General features: G+C 45.8%; 1 protein-coding gene across 3 annotated transcripts in view; it reads right to left on the reverse strand.

The window, feature by feature from the left end:
- LOC147635817 (uncharacterized) overlaps positions 1-19,106 on the reverse strand; it is a 102,458-nt gene that overhangs the window by 21,063 nt on the left and 62,289 nt on the right. For all 3 annotated transcript variants that reach the window (XM_086801166.1, XM_086801165.1, XM_086801164.1), the window contains 2 exons: positions 15,401-15,656; positions 14,963-15,151 (listed from right to left, as the gene is read on the reverse strand). In XM_086801166.1, the coding sequence (XP_086657292.1) occupies positions 14,963-15,151; positions 15,401-15,656 (445 nt within the window). The remainder of the gene's footprint in view (positions 1-14,962; positions 15,152-15,400; positions 15,657-19,106) is intronic.

The raw sequence follows: 19,106 nt of genomic DNA on the forward strand, positions 1-19,106 counted from the left end.
TTGCAAGCAAGCAAAGACATGACGTGCCAATTGTTTGCAAGCTCATTTGATGCATGAACCTTGCCATGATGTGGCTTTTTGCCAATCAGTTCAAGAAGGATGAGTTACAAGAAAGGCTCAATGCACAGGTGTTTTGAGCTCCACCTCCAAGGTCTGTGGTTGTAAATCCCTCTTTTTTTGCTTCTAGTGCATCTAGTGGTACTTATGCAACACAAGCTGGGAGTATTGGCTGTACTCCGGGTCCTCTTGGGCCTTTTGTTGTTCCCATGGCACCACCATCACGAGGTGGCCAAAGAACTATTCTTGGTTCATGGGATCCTCGGAAGCCAGAAGTAGTGGATGCTTCACCATATTTCTAAGAGATGGTCCATGCAATCGTTGGATTTGGACCCACATATACTCCTCCATCATCAAAGACTTTGAGGACCACTTTGCTAAAAAAGGAGAAAGAGGCCATTGATGCAGCATCAGAGAATATTTGTGTTGGGTGGAAGAGGAACAGGGTGTCTCTTATCATTGGTGGCTGGAGTGACTCTCACTCTCACACCATCCATGGTATAATGTATTGTGGCTTATTCATGAGTTGCTCTGCATTTCTTATCCATACATGATGCATCTGAAACAGGGAAGAGCTCCAATGTGCTTGTGGAGGAGTGGGCAAACACCGCCGACACCATTAGCCTAATGAGGTAAGAGGAGTTGAGAGCATTTCCCAAATTCGATGGGATAAATATCATTCACCCTTGCATGCAGCTGGTTTTGTGCTAGATCTAGAGTTCCAGCGGTGCCGCCAAGAAACTGATGAGGTGGTCGTAGATGGTTGGGAGAAAGTATTGGGAAAATTGGTACCAAATCCTTCCCAAAGGAGGTCTATCAAAGATCAATTTTCAATTTATAGAAGCAGGCAAGGAAGATTTGGTTCAGCAGATGCGCAGAGAGACAGATGCAGTGTGGGTGCTGCCTTATGGTGGGAGGATTATGGAGCAGGGACTCTTAAGCTTCAATGTCTTGCCATTTGTATTTTGACCCAAGGAGCTAGTTCCTCTCCTATTGAGCAATTGTGGAGTGTATTTAGCCACATTGCCTCAAAGAAGCGGACTATGGGCCCTGGTGAGTAGGAGTGGAGGGATGCCACGTCAACACACACACACATATATATTCCCGTTGCCTCAAAGAAGCGGACTCTTGAACCCCAGTGAGTAGGAGTGGAGGGATGCTTTTAACCCCATGAAAAGCATGCCCTTTTTCAATTACACTGTGTGGAACCCCAAACACCGGGTTCTAGGACATATTCAGAGAGTCCCTACTCTTAGACCTCATTGGGAGGCTTATGGGATCCCCCTTGACATTTCAGAGAGATTTTTGGCAAATGTTGTGGCACTCATATAGGGAAACGATAATTTCCTCTTTTATTTGGCTTTCTCTACATGGTGGTCTTGCCACCAACCAATGGAGATCAGTCGTTGGTGCTAGCCCAGATTGTCCGAGATGTGCAAGAGCTTTAGAGACAATCTACCATTGCTTATGGGAGTGTAGGGAGGCACAGAGGATTTGGATTCCTATAGGTCACCTTTTTGGAAGGATGAGGAGGGATTCCTACATTTGTTCTGGTGGTATTGCTTGGTTGACACAATCAGACACTCAACTCGGGTTTGAATGAGGATTACCACTCCTTTCATGAGGATTACCCAAGGAATGGGTCGGCGGTGGTGTCTTGAAGACATGTCAGAGTCTGGTTACATATCACCAGCACAAAGGTTGGACATTGCATGTCGCTAGCATTACAACTAGGCACATTTGGAAGGCTAGATGCACTGAGGCCATGGAGGGCACCTCAATTTATGATACACAATGCATTTGCAGGATTCGGTGTGATATTATCCACAAGTTCATGGTCACTTGGGCCAGGCTTCAGGGATCTTGGAGGGCTGTAGAGAGAAAGTTTGGCCAGCTCGTGAGAGAGTCGGGACCTTGCTAGTAGCACAAGGCACCAGATTGGTTGAGATTTTCCCCCTACTTGATCTGAAATCTCCCTTTTTGTAATTTTTTTTCCATACTTAATAGAAGTCTCTTTTCCGACTAGGGGAGGGGGGGAACTGGCATTGACTACCATTACACTTCAATGAGATTGACCTATACATCTTGTGTATTAGGGACTTGTATTTTCAAAACAGAAAACCAGGTGCAAAAAATTTGTCCTGTGACCGCGAGCTCCCCGAACCCTGAAACGCTCCCCTCCGCCTCTGTTCCTCTGCCATCGCTTCCTTCCTCCATCGTTTCCTTCCTCCTTCGCTGCCTGAATCGCTCCCCTCCGCCTCTGATCCTTCCTCCGCCTCTGTTCCTCTGCTTTCGCTTCATTCCTCCATCGCTGCGCCCCTCCTTCCTCCTTCGTTTCCTTCCTCCTTCGTTGCGCCCATCCACCTCTCTTCCTGCTTTGCCCCCCATCCTCCTCCACCGCCCCTCCTCCCCTCCTCCCCTCCTTGCCTCTGCCCGCCCTAATTCGCCTCTTCCTTCCCCTCTGTTCGCCCCTACCCCTGCTCGCCCTTCTTCGCCCTCCTGTTGATCGTTTCACCTCCCCTCCTCTAAACACCTCCCCTCCTTCCTCCGCCTCTTCCCTCTACGCAGCCCTGTTGTGCTGCCCTTCCCCCGCCCCTCTTCGCCTTTGTGTCCAGCCTCTCCCCCTTGCCTCCCTTTCCTTTTGGCTTTTCCCTTTTCCACCCTCCTTTCCTTTCCTCCGCCTCAACGCCTTCCTCTTCCCCTTGGTTCGGATTGCTCCTCATCCGGGTTCAAGTCCGCCTTTTTCTTCGATTAGCATCATGGCTAATCATTCTCCCTCGGCCGGGCGAACCATTGTATTTTCCAAAGCCAAGCTCGCGGTCCTCTACGCCGAAATAGAGAAAGACTCCAAAACGACCCTCATTGCCAGAATCTTTGGATCTCACCCATCCCGTCTCCAGGCTCGAGATTGGGTCCTGGAGGCTCTGCCCTCCGACCTCGCTCTACACTTTCGAGATGTCAGGTTGCTTGGAAGAGGTTTCTTCCAAGTGGATTTTGATTCTGAGGACCAAACAGCAAGGTCAATCAACCAGATCCATGCCCGAATTCGGAAAACAACTCTTACTCCTTATTCAATATCTTCCCCGACGTACTTGTGGGTATCTTTTGCGCCCCAGAGCCCGAGCACCGTATGGTCTCAACACCCTCTAGGATCCTTCGCAGGTCACCTAGCGCTTCACTCATAGGCCGCTTCCTTGGTCCCTCATCCACCGTACCGGAAGCTCACCATTTAAATCGAACCGAGGCTGGTCAAGGCCTCGGCTGACCTTGCTATGCGAGACGTCCTCCGTTGACTCTCCGTCAGCTGTTACAACTTTATCAGCTAGGTCCACGATCTCATTCACAAGACGGTCAAAATGCTTCCCCAACCATAAGACAGTCATTTAAAAATAGGTCATAAATACAATTTGTTTTGAAGGGCAGCCCTTTGCCATTGGGACCGAGGAAGATATTCTTTCTTCCCTACTCCAGCTATTTTGACCCTGTTGAGGAAGACCGGAACCGTTTCCCGATTACTCTCAGATTCCCAGGTCTTCCTTGCACATATTGGCCTATGTTAGAGAGAATCAGGTCTGCCTTTGGGCTTGTTCTTCAAGTGCCCCCCCTTCATGCCTTGCCAATATCTTCTGCCCAGGTGGTCACTTCCTCGACGGATGCTGTCCCCAGGGTCATGGTTCTTGCCCGTGACATTGAGCTCTTTGAAGACTATGTTTTGCTTTCGAGCCCTTGTGGCCCTTTGAAGCAACGTATGGAGATTGCAGGTAAACCCAATCAGTGCCGGGTTTGTCACCAACAAGGTCACTTTGCTCGAGATTGTCCTCGGACTCGAGGTTGCAGGAGGCCTCGTGTCACGTAGGCTGTAACGCCTGTGACGGAGCTTTCTCTTCAACGCGTGGGGATAATCCCCGCAAGGGATAATCCCGGCAAGGCACAGCCTCTTGACCATTTTTATTTTTGTTATGAAGACTCTGGGAGCGTAGCCTCGCCAGATTTCAATTTACACTTTTGCGAACGTCGTCTTGCTAGAGTCAAAGTTTTTGTTCGGAAAAATTTGTGTTTGTTTTGTAGTGACAAACAAATGTGTTCTTCTGTAGACACACCTTCTCTGCAGTGTCACCACTCAGGTCTAGTCCGGAGTGACTTGGTCCTAATTCGAAGTGAATTGAGGGTGACACATGTGGTGATCACACATTTGGTTCAGAGAAACTAAATTTAAGCTGAGCATAGACTTAGTATTGACCATCAAAGTCACGTAGTTTGGCGATAGTGTAAATCTAAAACTGCGGTGTGTTTTACTTGGGCTAAGAGGACCGGCAATGGCGTCAGTTGTGCCCAAATTAGACGAAGTGCTTATCACGAGAAATCAAGGTAAGCCTAATTAAGCCGTAGTGCTCATAACCCTTCACAATCTTTTAACATTTGCTAGAAGATTGTGATAAACTTTGGCAAATGAGAACCATGTACAAGCGTAGTCTTGATGTGGTTATGCCTTGTGTCCAAACAAGTTGCTTACTGTTTGTAGCAACAAGAGAGCCTTGGCCCGTAGAGGCAAGCTGGCCCTTGTTGGTAGTAACAAAATAGTGTCACTACTTGGGCCTAGAGAGTAGTGACCAGTTTGATTTAGTCACGTAGATTGCCTTGTCAAAGTAATCCCTAAGGTGTGTATTACTTGGGATAAAGGGGCTAGCAGTGCTGCTAGCAGTACTCAATTGAATGGTTTATCTAGGAGTACTAATCTGAGGGATTAGCATACGCCTAGATAATAATAGCAGATTTAGGATTGATTTGTAGAAATCAAAGGTAAATCTGAAGGGATATAGTCTTGAGATGTAATGCTCAATGCCCTTATAGAAGTTGATCGACGAAGAGAACTATTCTTAAACTTACTAGCATGGTTTTCTCTTCTTTTTATTGCCATGCGTCGACATCCCACTGCTCGAGAGTTTGTGGTGATCTTTCGAGGGGGGAAAGAGCATTTTTATATGTTACATCAATTGGTTTGGTGGTAATTTGATGGTATGGGACATCAAATTCTCACGGAATCGATTGTAGTCTTGGTGGAATGAGACGCCAAGGCTTGTGCATGTAACTTGACTCTTTGGCAGGTCTGTATGTACACTTGTCTGTAGTGATAAAGTGTGCAAGATAAAATTTGAACTTTGAAAATTACCAAATATAGCCATAAGTTGAGATAAAACCCAGTTACAGAGTTCGGAGAAGCTCTAGGTAGCAAGACCATGATGGTGTACTAGTGCTAACAGAGTGATTTAGTTTCGGAGTGATCTAAATCTAGAGGTTAGCAGTAAGACTAGTTTGGTTGGACAGTTTCATGCATGGGGGATGCCCTATAGCATTTTGCAAGCGTAGTCTTGCCTATGTTCAATATAAGTGTGCGATTGTGAGCACATTTTAGTTGCTACCATATGAATTTTGGAAATATATTACTTTCCTACATAAGCAATTGTAATATTACATGACAGGCTATTTTGCTTACAAAGTTCATGTGCGTGTAAACCCTATAAGTCGTATGACCCCTGGGGAATGAGTGGAGCATTTCTAGGATTTAATAAGGTTTTACATGGCAATAGTGAGTAGTATCTCACTCCAGACGAGCCTGGTTGTTGTTAGTATCGGATCCGACATATGTAGTGTACATAAACTCGAGCTGAGTTAGGATAGAAGGCTAAGCCGGAGAGCTTAGTGGTAAATCCTACTGTATCTGGTGAGTTTTGACTTAACCGGAGTGTTAAGAAGTAAACTCAAAGTCTGGGGCTGAACTGGAGTGTTCGGAGGCAGACATATCTTTTGTTAAATCGGAGAATTTAGCAACAGATGAGCTTGGGGTGAACCATGGTACCCAGGAAAAAAGCTCTTCACACTAAAATAGTGCACAATAATTTTAGGGTGATAAAAATCCATCGCAGGAATGTTTTACAACTTTCCATAGATGATAGATGAAGACCATGTACTTTACGGAGTTAAAGTACATAGGTGGTGACTTCGGCGCCACATTTTTTGTAGGAAGTCACCAGTGGTGTGGTTAGGTCAGCCGAGACTCCACAAGACCTATGCACTAGTTTTTAAGTTGACCTCTATGATAAGGACGTCCAAAAATTCGTGTTGTAATACCAGAGATTGTACTGCAATGTGCAATGGAGGGGTCAATTTGTGTAGTCACTTCTTAGCAGCAAGTGACTTAAGCATCTTGTTATAGATAGCTGTATATGGTACTCCCACTCGGGGGAGGTACGCCATTGGGTACGGAGTTACTCACAGACTAGTATGTCAATTTGTGTAGTCACTTCTTAGCAGCAAGTGACTTAAGCATCTTGTTATAGATGGTTGTATATGGTACTCCCACTCGGGGGAGGTACGCCATTGGGTACGGAGTTACTCACAGACTAGTATGGAGCTACTAGTGTGATGATAGTGGGTACGTAGTTACTCACTACTAATACATAGCTGCTAATAAAATAAAGATCCTCGAGTGAAAGATACTCTAGATCAACATTTTAAATTACCGAACCACAATCCATGAGTATTGAGGTACTCATAAATATGTTGACGTTGCTCAAATCGAGGGACCGATTTGTTCGATGGTATGGAATAAGCAAGGAGAGTGGAGTAACTTAAAAGTTACACATCACTAGTCCTAGTGAGTTGTCGAGGTCATCCGTAGTTTGATGATCCCCTCTACCTATCAGATAACATTCAATTTTGCAAGCCCTGGCATTTAATCCGTAGTGATTATGAGTTTGGTGTGAGATATGGTTATGAAGTTCTTACAACAGTACTCGTTTATTTGCTTGTCATTGGTTATAGCTTGGTAGAGATTGCCACCTGTGATGGGTAGGTAGCTTTGCCGCTATAATGAGGAGGCAGCAAATAATATTCTCATAGTTATACTTCATACCAACACCAAACAGGGATAGGATGATATTCCTAAGTTCATCATCATGAAGTACTGTGATGTTTGCATTTATATTGAATGTATGATGTAATGAGACATTGGGCTTGTGTAATTACCATCAATTATCTAGCAACCTATGGCTTCGCAGAAAGCTCAATCATTATCTGTGGATTGATAATGTGGTTATTTGTAGTTTGGAATTTTTCTTGATAGATGGTACAACCCACCCAAATGATTCATAAGTGTGTAACCGCTTATAAAGGATAATAATATGCAACAATGAAGCACTTTGTTACAAGTGTGAAACCACTGATCTGTTGCAAAGCAGTTTATCAATAGTACCACAATATGTGCGTAGACACTATATCACATCTTCGTTGCAAGATGTTTAAAAGTTTCTTGGAAGGACTCAAGAATATAACATATGATATTAAACACGGTCTAGATTTGTTCTTGGACCTATGACGCTAGCGTGTAGTCCGCTTGAGAGTAGAGTTTTTGAGGACAAAAACCTTTCTTGAGGGATATCCTCAAATATCACATAAACTCGAATAGTTGTGTGAGTCCAGACAATACTTGAAGGGTTGTGTCTGGTAATAGCAACAAAGAGTTGTAAGTGATTGGATGTAACTCCAGACACCCGTAGTGGTGCAAGAATCTTTATCAAACATCTCCACATACTATATGATCTGCCCGCATATATAGTATGGCATAAGAGATAGGAAGTTTGATTGTTATATTTGAAGGGAAATATTCAAAACTTACATTTACTCTGAGTTAGAGTGGAATTTAACCATCCGTAGATTGATGGTAGTTAGAAACTCAACAAGATTCTAGAGCATATGCTTGTGCAAAGATGTTACTCTAAGAGAGAAAGTATCTCTCAGCTTTGGAACTAATCCTTGTGATGCATGATTAGATTGACTCTAGTTTATTTCTCCTATGGCCGTAGAGCTTTCCAAGGAGAAGTTTTAACAAGTTGGTGATGCAACATGGTAGCGTAGTCTACAAATATCTAGTAGCATAGTCTAAGAACTTGCGCTACTAGAGTGCTCTCCAGTACATTAGCTTCTGTGCTAATGACATGATGCAAAATCAAGGCATGAAATTTGCCTTGGGGTTTTGGTTGAAATACCAAATCACGGCTTGCGTGAGTACTACTAGACATTTGCTTACCAATGACTTCCCAGTTAATGGCACGTCGGATTGCCCGTAGCGGCGGTCGAGCTTGACCGGACACGTGGGAGAAATATGCTAATTACTCCATTGACGACGGGTACTTACTTTAGAAGGGTAGAGTATGTGTACCAACTATTGGTGACTTTCGGGCCCAAATTCTTAAAGAAAGTCATGATAGTCCAAGTGCGGGTCATCCTGGGATTCAGAAGACCTATGCACTAGTAAAAAGACAGTTTTATTGGCCTAGTTTGTTTAAGGACGTCCAAACTTATGTGCTGAAATGCAGTAAGTGCCAGGTCAATAAACATGAACGTCTTAAGGTTGGAGGACTACTCCGTCCGCTGGAGATTCCTCAAGGGAAATGGGAAAGCATTTCCATGGATTTCATTACTAGTTTACCCAAGACGAGTCGAGGGAATGACTCGGTGTGGGTGGTAGTGAACAGGTTAACTAAAATGGCAAAGTTTATTGCCACGAAGAAAACTGTTAAAACGCCAGAGTTGGCAAAACTCTTTATTGAACATCTCTACAAGCTATATGGCCTGCTCGCAGATATAGTGTCGGATAGAGATAGAAAGTTTAACAGTCATTTTTGGAGGGAAATCTTCAAAAAGTTGCATACTACTCTGAGTATGAGTACGACAGACCATCCGGAGTCTGATGGTCAAACAGAAAGGGTTAACCAAATACTCGAGGATATGTTGCATTCTTATGTAAGTAAGAAGCAATCAAATTGGGAAGAATATTTACCCATAGCGGAGTTTGCTTATAACAGCTCCAAGCATTCAGCGAACGACTGGATTTACACCATTCATGTTAATGTATGGATTCCAGCCGAGATCTCCAATGGCTATAGGCCTAGAAAAGGAGAAGATTCAATCTGTCAAGGATTTCCTTGAAGATATGAATGATATGCTCAGAGCCGCACGTGAGAGCATTCGTAGCGCTCATGATCGCGCTAAAACTTATGCGGATAAAGGACGTAGAAAGGTGACCTTTGCAGAAGGTGACTTTGTATTCCTCAAGGTTCCTGCGCAGTCAGAAACCATGAAAACGGGAAAGTGTGATAAACTTTCTCCGAGATATTTTGATCCTTTTAAAGTCCTTAAGAAGATTGGGGACGTAGCCTACAAACTTGAGTTACCGTAGAGTTCTCAAGTTCATCCTGTCTTCCATGTTAGTAAACTGAAGAAATCAGTTCACGGGTTAGAGAACGTAGTTTCTCTAGATATTTTGGTGGAATTGATCACTCCACCAAAGATACCACATGAACCGGAAAGGATTCTTGGATATCGAGACAGACAAACCCGACATAAAGTGTACCAAAAGGTACTTGTTAAATGGACAAATAGGAGGTAGCTACCTGGGAACGCCGTAGTGCAATTTCCAAAAGGTTTCCCCAGTTTGTTTTCGAGGACGAAAACTCTTCTTAAGGGGGGATAATGTCATGTAGGCTGTAACGCCTGTGACCGACGGCAGACCGGATGGCCATGTCCGGGGTTCAGTGGGAGAGGACGCCCATGCGGAGTCATGGGCGGCCAGGCTAGTGTGGACGGCAGGCCACACACTATATAGCCTGGGGGGTGAGGGGCAATCCTCATTCTTCCTCTATGGCTGGGTGGTGAGCCAGAGGCCGTCCCCTGTTGTGGTAACGCCCGTAGCGGCGTTACGGATATCTAACACCTCGTAAGCATGCCTCTCACACACCACCTCCCTTGGTTCCTTCCCGTCCTTCAGTCCGCCAGGTGTGGCGAGCTGTTTCTCACGCCCACCCCCTTGGTGCGATTGATGGGAAGGCTTCCTCGAATCATGTACAGATAGATGATGTTTCTGGTCAGAGGGATGTGTCAACTGATGCATCTTTGCAGAGAGATGATATCTCAGATCAGGATGACTCTGTGGAGTCCTCTCTACTTGGAGGGGGCAATATGCAGGATGTTCAGCACAGTGGGGATCATGTATTGCAGAATTTTCAGCATGATGCCATTGCCCTTGATGCCCCGCAGTGCGAACAGGTTTCTCGTACATATGCAGGCACGGTGCAGGGCCTTGGACAAGGGCATGTCAGTGGACTTTGCCCCGTGGATTTTCCCGTCCTCCAGCATTATGAGAGGCGTCCTCAGGCTGCCCGTCGTCTTCTTAGATCGGGAGTCAAACCCTCTTCTCTTCCATTGGAATCGTCTCATCGAATGTTCAGGGCCTTGGAGGGCTTCCCACCCGTGGTAGGAAGCGCCTTCTGAAGGACCAACTTCACCCTGCTGTTACAGGAGGGTCTATGGATGTGCTTTTGTTTCAGGAACACAAATTGGATAGATCTCAGTGTGGCAAAACTGGTAAGATGCTTTCTGGCCACACCTTCTGGTCCTCGGTAGTTGGGACTAGAGGGGGTGTTTGTATTTCAATGGCACCATCTATTATACCTCATGTTATTGGGCACGGTGTTATCATCCCTACTAGAGCGCAGTGGATCTTGATCATGCATGAGGGTCAGAAATTGGGAATCTTGAATATCTATGCACCTAACGTGAGAGGTGAAAGGGTGGCCTTTTGGGACACCATTACAAATGTCATTCCCCAAGTTGATCATTGGATAGTGGGAGGAGATTTTAATATGGTTGAGCAACCTTCTGACAAGAAGGGTGGACGCGAAGGGGGTTTACACCCTTTGGAGCGAGCCTCATGGGAGAGGTTCACGCTTTCCTTTTTTGGCAGGGATTGCTGGACTAAAGATGACTTCCGCAGGAGCGGGGATGAGAGCATCTTTGCATGTCTGGACAGGTTTTATGTGGATGATTGGTCCTTGGACAGAGGAGGCACCATTGCTATTATGCCTGGCACCACCAAATCCGATCATTGCCCCGTCGTTTTGTGTCTCAGGGAGCCTGGGGCTCGCTCGGCCTCTCCCCGTATCCGTATCCCCGACTCTCTTTATCTAGATGCTGGCATTTCCCTTGAGATCAGAGAGATATGGAGATCTTGTGACGGTCCTGATCCTCGTCATAATATTGCGCTAGCTCTTGAGAGGACCAACCATCATTATCATAGCACTGCCTTGTCTAAAAAGAAGGAGGCTCTGGACAAGGAGAGAGCTATTAGGTGTAGGATTGCTGCTCTTCAGAGGGAACATGAAAAGCATCCACATGCAACTTGGATTATACACCTGTTGACCACAGTTAGTAGAGCAGAGCTACAGTTGGCCATGGACAGGAGGGCTGAGTTCGCCTTTCATGCGAACGAGGCCTTTTGGACTCAGATGGGTGACAGATGCAACAAAGAGTTTTTTTTTGAGCACATAGGCCTTCCCATAGCAGGGATTCTATGAGGTGCTTGCAAGATTCACAGGGTGAGGTTCAAAGTGAGCCTGATAAGGTGAGGGGTATTGCTTCAGAATTTTATCAGTCTTTGTTAACTGCAGAGGTGTCCTCCCCTCAGAGAGATGTGGCACGGCAGAAAGTTTGGGAGTGCATACCCAGGCTCATTACAGATGCTATGTGTTCTTCCTTGGATGCCCCTTTCTCGAAGGATGAATTCCTTCACGCACTGCATGCTCTTTCCAGTGGTTCATGCCCAGGGGATGATGGTCTTTCACCCGCCTTCTTTATTCTTTTTTGGGATCATATTGGAGATACTATCACTGCTGCCCTTTAGGAAATGTGGTTGTCGGGTATGATGCCTCCATACCTCACGAAGGGGCTGATTCACCTTATCCCCAAGAGTGGGGACAAGACTGTCATCAAGCAATGGAGGCCCATCACCCTCCTTGGATCTGCATATAAAATCTTAGCTAAATCCTTGAGTATAAGGTTGTAGCCAATTCTCCAAAGGACTATCAATGATACCCAGAATGGGTTTCTCCAAGGAAGGAGTATATTTGATAACATCTTTTCTTTCTAGGAAGCTGTCGAGTGGGCAAAGTCTAGTCACCAACCTCTTGCCATTCTTTTGCTTGATTTTAAAAAAGCTTATGACAGAGTGGATTGGGATTTTTTGGAGGGCACTATGGCATACATGGGGTTTTCCCAAAACTGGATCAGAGGTGTGTCTTGCCTATACAGGGAGGCTCATAGCACTGTTTTAGCCTGTGGGGGGCGCGGTGAGCGTTTTCACATTTCCCATTCAGTGAGGCAGGGCTGCCCCCTCACCCCTTTACTGTACCTCATTGTAGCTGAGCCTATGAGCAGGTTTCTTCAGGCTGCCCCTGGTGTTGTGGGTGTCAGGTTACCTTTTATGTACGGAGGAAGAGTTTTTGGACTCTGAGTTAGCAGATGATACGGCGTTGTTCCTTGAAGCTTCACATGCTTGTTTATGTGCTTTTCGGACAGCCTTGGAGGCCTTTTGTTTGGCAGCCGGAGCTTCTATCAATTGGCATAGGTCAGTTGGTTTTTGGATCAGTGATTCTCCTCTTGCAAATTGGGGTATAGATGTTGGTTTTACTTGGATTGAGAGAGGATGCTCTGCCAGATCCCTTGGTTGTCAGGTGGGCGTTGACATCTCCCCTGCACAACAGTTTGCTCCAGTGCTCTTAAGCATTAAAAGCAAACTTCATCAGTGGAGTAGGAGGAAGCTCGACTTGGCCTCTAGAGCTTTGGTGGTTAACCAAGTTTTGCTAGCCATGATTTGGTTTATCGCTTCGTGCCGGATTTTTCATAAGGGCTGCATTGGCCAGCTTCGTCGCCTTATTCGAAACTTTCTTTGGTCAGGGCTGGATGGAAATGCACACCAGGGCTAGAGTTGCTTGGGAAACCATTATCAAGCCTAAGCAGGAAGGGGGATTGAATATCATTGACCCTGAGGTGCAATGTAAGGCTTTGCTATGTAAGCTGGTTGTTAGGGGCTTTCTTCCAGGCACTGAGCCGTGGAAGAACTTTCTCATGCAGCAGATCACGAAGTGTGTCCCTATTCGCAGAGGTGACTAGACTCTCAGCTCACGCTTTATTTTTTCGGATGCAGTTCACCGCTCCCCTTCATCCCCCCTGGTTAGGTCCCTCCTATGGGCCTGGGACTGCCTGAGGAGTTTTTTGGTACACATCCCCCTGCGTTCAGCGGATGAAGTTAGCCGGTAGCCCATTCTGTGGAATGATTTGATCTTAGATGTGCATGGTAGGCCTCTTGGGGCAGCTATGCATATTCTTTGGGCTGGCTGGGAGACCCTTTGCCCCACAGTGTCGGCTTGGAAGAGATTTCAGAGCCTCACCGAGGTACAGAGATTAGATCACACCCAACATTTGAGAGGCTCTAGTCAGAGGATTGCGCAGATTGATGCAGCCATTCCCAACCACTAGATTACTGGATCTTTTTTGGAAGACTGTCATCATTCTTGGTTTGGGGTTTTTTCTGGGATAGGTGTTCCTCTTCAGGTTATGGGTCTCCCCTTGCCTAGGGAGGATGATGTACCGGTCTTTTTTTCTGTACAGGATGGATGGCAGTTGGCGAGATGTGATATACAGGACCTTATTGAGGGCCCCCAGATTCGTCCAATCAGAGTTGTTGGCAGGTTAGGGAAGCACGTCTTTGTTGACCCCCCCCCCCGGGATGATCACAGAGAGTGTTAGCCTTTGGTTGTATGGTGGCTGCCCTATCAGACATTTGCATTGGGACCCCGGTGAGTGGGTGTGGAAGGATGCTTGTAACCCCTTGAAAAGCATGCTTTTCAGTTCTACGGTGCGGAATGCAAGACATCTTATCTTGGGACACATTCAGAGTGTCCCTACTCTTACACCCCATTGGGAATCTTACGGCATTTCGACTGACATTCAGAGGGTTTTTTGGCGGAGATTGTGGCATTCTTATAGGAAGCCACATATTTCCTCCTTTATCTGGGTTTCTCTTCATGGTGGTCTGGCCACCAATCAGTGGAGGTCAGTTACTGGTGCTTGCCCATCTTGCCCTAGATGTGCAGGAGTTTCGGAGTCAGTTTACCATTGTTTATGGGAATGCAGGGAAGCACAAAGGGTTTGGTCTGCCATTGCACACCTCTTTGGTAGGATTAAGAGGGATGCTATCATTTCTTTTGGTTCTATCATTTGGTTGACACAGTCTGGGCCTCAGCTGAGATTCGAGGGGACTGACAGGAGCTTGGCCATTATGGTTAGGCAAGGAGTTGCTCGGCAATGTTGTCTTCAGGATTTGCCACTTTCACACTTTGTCCCTCCGGCACAGAGGTTAGACAGCTCTTGGGAGATTATTGCTAGCATCTCAGCCTGGAATTTCTGGAAGGCTAGATGCACTGAGGCCATTGAGGGTACTCCCGTTCTTGTTTCTCAGTGTCTTTGCAGGATTCGGAGTGATATTATTCACACCATCATGGCTACCTGGGCTAGAATCCAGGGATCTTCGAGGGCTGCGGAGAGGAAGTGCAGCCAGTTTATGAGAGAGTGGGACATTGGTATCTTTTTCACGTCCTCTCACTCGGGTGGCAGCACAGGGCTCCTGATTGGTTGAGATCTCCACCTTTCTTGGTGTGAAATCTCCATTTTGTAAAATTTTTTCATACTTAATAGAAGTCTCCTTTTTGGAAAAAAAAAAAAAAAACCAGAAAACCATACCCAAGAAAACCCTCTATTTATACCGATAACGCTGCAACATGTGACTGGTTTCAGGTCTGCCCATGGCTAAGGCATTTGGGCCTTTTGAAGGTTATTTTTAAACTCACACAAATAGACATACAATCCTGACCTTATGAGAGCCAATCCACAAAGAATAAGACCATCAACTTGATGATGCATAGCCTTAACTACATGCCATCACATGCCTATGAGTTATCTGTATGATATGATAGACCATAAGGAATAAATTAAAAGAAGCTAAGGATTATACCTCTAAAGCATGGGCTACATGTGCCAAAATATCCAACTCTGGTTTTGAAGGTCGCCGATTCCCTAGAAACATCATGTCGATAAGCTCATCATACCATCTATGGCTTTCAAGATTCATCCTAAATGTCTCTACTCGGCGAGGGCTGTCAGTTGGTCTATTGTCCCAACTCTTTTGTGCAGGACTTAAATGCTGCAAATAAACATTTAAAAGTAGAGAAGTCAAAGAATCAACACCTTCCAAATGATAACCTTCACGTACTATAACCATTGCCTACATATCTGTGGGTGCATATTTTACTACTTCAATTACTTAGCAAGAGTGGCAAGAGCATCAGACTTATGTTTCATTATGCTTCGCATGAAAGAAATACAGAATTTGTGAATTAGACTTATGTTCATAATGGTTTGCATGAGGGACTTCTAAAGGAAAAATGGTTACCTTCAAGGACGTGAATTGGCGGGTGTATGAGAATGGTCGTGTAGAATCTATGGCTCTGGATACTTGTCTCATGTGCTTGTTGAGGTTTTCCTGGACTGCTGTGAACCTCGTCTCTTTATCTAGGATGTTACTTAATTGTCGTAGGCTTGCATCTGCAACTGCTTTTGGAGGTACAGCACCGCAAGAATAACGTTCTGTAAGCAACCCTTTGGCAAAAGAGGCTGAAAAATTGGCAGCTCCGTCGATGTTGAATGGCCTTACAGAAATAGTTGTAGATCTTAGTAAAGAGCAATTCAAATTCTAGGACCTACTTGTTAACAAGGTTAAGATTCTTCTTTTTTTCTTTCATTCAGTATGAAAGATCTATACAAAATCATGGCCATATTGGCCCATCAGCCGTATATGCAGCCAATCTGGGATACAGTGTCAATCCTCTGCAGAGGTGGTCTTTGCTGTGTATAAGGAATATCCAGTAGCATGCAACGTTTCTCCATATTATTATAGCAGAATCCAGATCCCTGCCCTCAAAAAATATTTGTGGACTAGACTGCATGAGCCAAGCAATAGCACCCCAAGTAACATAAATGGTCTCTCTCCTCAATCTGCACATAAGCTGAGCTATAGAGCCCCAAATCCTCTGCACCTCTACAGTCCCAGAAGACATCGGGTGTCTCATCTGCTCCAAAAATAGCCCTCCACTGATAGAGAGGCCACCATGTAAGAATAACCAAAAGAAGTGGGAGATCTAGCTCCTCCAATATGGCAAGTCTGTGCCAAAATCTCTTTCGAATCATGTAAGAATAACCAAAAGAAGTGGGAGATCTAGCTTCTCTTGTATGACAAGTCTGTGCCAAAATCTCTTTTGAATCAATGGGATGATGTCATAACTCGTTGAGTGCGGCCTGAGTGTAGGAGTCCTCTGAATCTGTCCAAATAAAACCAGCCTTGCATCACGGACAATGTAGCTGAAAAAAGACTTACTCTTCATAGGATTGGCTTCATCAATCCACTCCCACTCACCAGGATCCCAATGAAGATATTTAATAGGACATCCACCATACAGCCATAAGCACCAAGACCCATAGGTCACAGTATCAAGCAGAGGGTCAACATGCCAAGGCTTCCCTAAGTGACTAACTACAATCACTGGATGAAGGGCAGTTCCAAAAATAAATATCCTGTGTGTCACATTACATCAATCTCCATCCTGGTTCGATAGAATAACAAAAACGATATCCCTCCTCATCTTGACCCAACAAGGCTAATACCTATAATGGCACGCTAGTCCTAGTGAAAACATCCAGCCACCACCTAGGATGATGCTGATCGTGAAATGTGCCCGTAATCCACTCATGAGGTATAGTTGCATCAATTTGATTGATCTGTCTAAGACTCCCTTTGAGGTGCTGTGGGTGGATACAAGTCTCCAATCATAGGAAGACTTTTAAAAGTCTTCCAAGCAATAATAGTCGTTGCACATCTCTCCAGATGCAACCAAAGGTCGCCCAACCTCATCTCTTTCTTTTTGGGATTTTCCTAATCTACACTCCCCCCTCCCACAACAACCCCCCCCCGCCCCCCGCGGCACCCTTACAAGGTGACACTCCCACAGCAACACATTGAATGGTATCAAACCCAACACCTTGGCTAGAGCATTCAAAGACCTTATCGACTTAGCTACGCTCAGGTGGTCTCGCCCAACCTCATCTCTAATATCATTGCCAGTGTCACAACTTGGCAGATTTGGGGGGCTAGATGCACAAAGGCTATTGAGGGCATTCTGTGCATTTGTACTATATGGGGAGATATTACTCACTCTCTTATGGCCACATGGGCTTGTCTACAAGGACCATCCAGATCTGCGCAAGCAAAGCGCACTGTTTTCATGAGGGAGTGAGATCAAGGGATCTTTTTCTCATTGACCCCCACAAGACTCTCTTGGCACCTTTGTGCCCCATATTGGTTGAGATCACCCTACATTCTGGGATGAGGATTTTTTGTTTAGGCTTCTAGCCGTGATTTTGAATGGTCTATTCATACTTCATATAAGTCTCCTTTGTGCAAATAAAAATGTCATGAAAGCCTAGAGGAAGAAGATGAGAAGAAAACCCCATGGTCCATTCCTTCATAAAAGCAATGCGCCTAGCTTGTGCAAATCTGGAAGTTCTTGTATATGAGACCAAATGGCCATAAGTGAATATATAAATGATGCATATGGACTGAATATAATGGGTTTGAGTGCCATGATCAATTCATAGTTCAAGTTTTCCAAGCTGTGATATTGACAATAGAGCCCTCTGTGCACCAGGCAGGGTCATGATACCTACCCTCATAGAAAACCTGTGGACCGAACCGGGTTAATTATGACCACTCTGTGCACCAGGAGGGCACGGTCATGATACCTACCCTCATAGAAAACCTGTGGACTAAACCAGGCTAACTATGCTATAGGGCCCCAAGTAATGTAAACTCTCTCTCGTGCGAAGCTGCCAATGAGTCAGGCATGCAAAACAACAAATCATCTTGTAGTCTCTGCAACCCCAACAAGTACAATGCTATACATACTCAATAGCAGCGGGTTCGGATTGCTCCTCATCCGGGTCCAAGTCGGCCTTCTTTTTCGATTAGCATCATGGCTAATCATTCTCCCTCGGCCGGGCGAACCATTGTTTTTTCCGAAGACGAGCTCGCGGTCCTCTTCGCCGAAATCGAGAAAGACTCCAAAACGACCATTGCCAGAATCTTTGGATCTCACCCATCTCCAGGCTCGGGATTGGGTCCTGGCGCTCTGCCTTCCGACCTCGCTCCACACTTTCGAGATGTCAGGTTGCTTGGAAGAGGTTTCTTCCACGTGGATTTTGATTCCGAGGACGTAGCCTCAGAGGTTTTGAAGGGCAGCCCTTTTCCATTGGGCCCGAGGCAGGTTTTTTTTCTTCCCTACTCCAGCTATATTGACCGTGTTGAGGAAGACCGAAACCGTTTCCCAATTACTCTCAGATTCCTAGGTCTTCCTCGCGCATATTGGCCTATGCTAGAGGCCATCGGGTCCACCTTTGGGCTGGTTCTTCAAGTGCCCCCCTCCACGCTTTGCCGACATCTTTTGCCCAGGTGGTTACTGCCTTGGCGGATGCTGTCCCCAAGGTCATGGTTCTTGCCCGTGACTGTGAGCTTTTTGAGGACACTGTTTTGCTTTCAGGCCCTAGTGGTCTTTTGAAGCAACGTATGGAGATTGCAGGTAAACCCGATCAGTGCCTGGTTTGTCACCAACAGGGTCACTTTGCTCGAGATTGCCCTCGGGCTTGGGGTCGCAGGAGGCCTCGCAAGCATGCTTCTTAGGCGCCACCTCCCTTGGATCCTTCCCGTCCTATAGTCCACCAGGTGTGGCAAGCTGTCTCTCACGCCCGCTCCCCTGGTGCGATTGATGGGAAGACCTCCTTGGATCTTGCACCTCAAATAGATGATGTTTCTAGGCAGAGGGATGTATCAGCTCATGCTTCTTTGTAGGGAGATGATATATCAGATCATGATGATTTTGTTGAGTCCTCTCTACTTGGAGGGGGCCATATGCTGGATGCGCAGCGCTGTGGGGATCATGTATTGCAGGATTTTCAGCATGATGCCATTGCCCTTGATGCCCCGCAGGGTGCACAGTACATATGTAGGTACTGTGCAAGGCCTCGGACAAGGGAATGTTAGTGGACTTTGC

This window comes from Cibotium barometz, chromosome 8, assembly GCF_041138505.1.
Source record: "Cibotium barometz isolate CiBa-2024 chromosome 8, ASM4113850v1, whole genome shotgun sequence".
Lineage (NCBI taxonomy): Eukaryota > Viridiplantae > Streptophyta > Polypodiopsida > Cyatheales > Cibotiaceae > Cibotium > Cibotium barometz.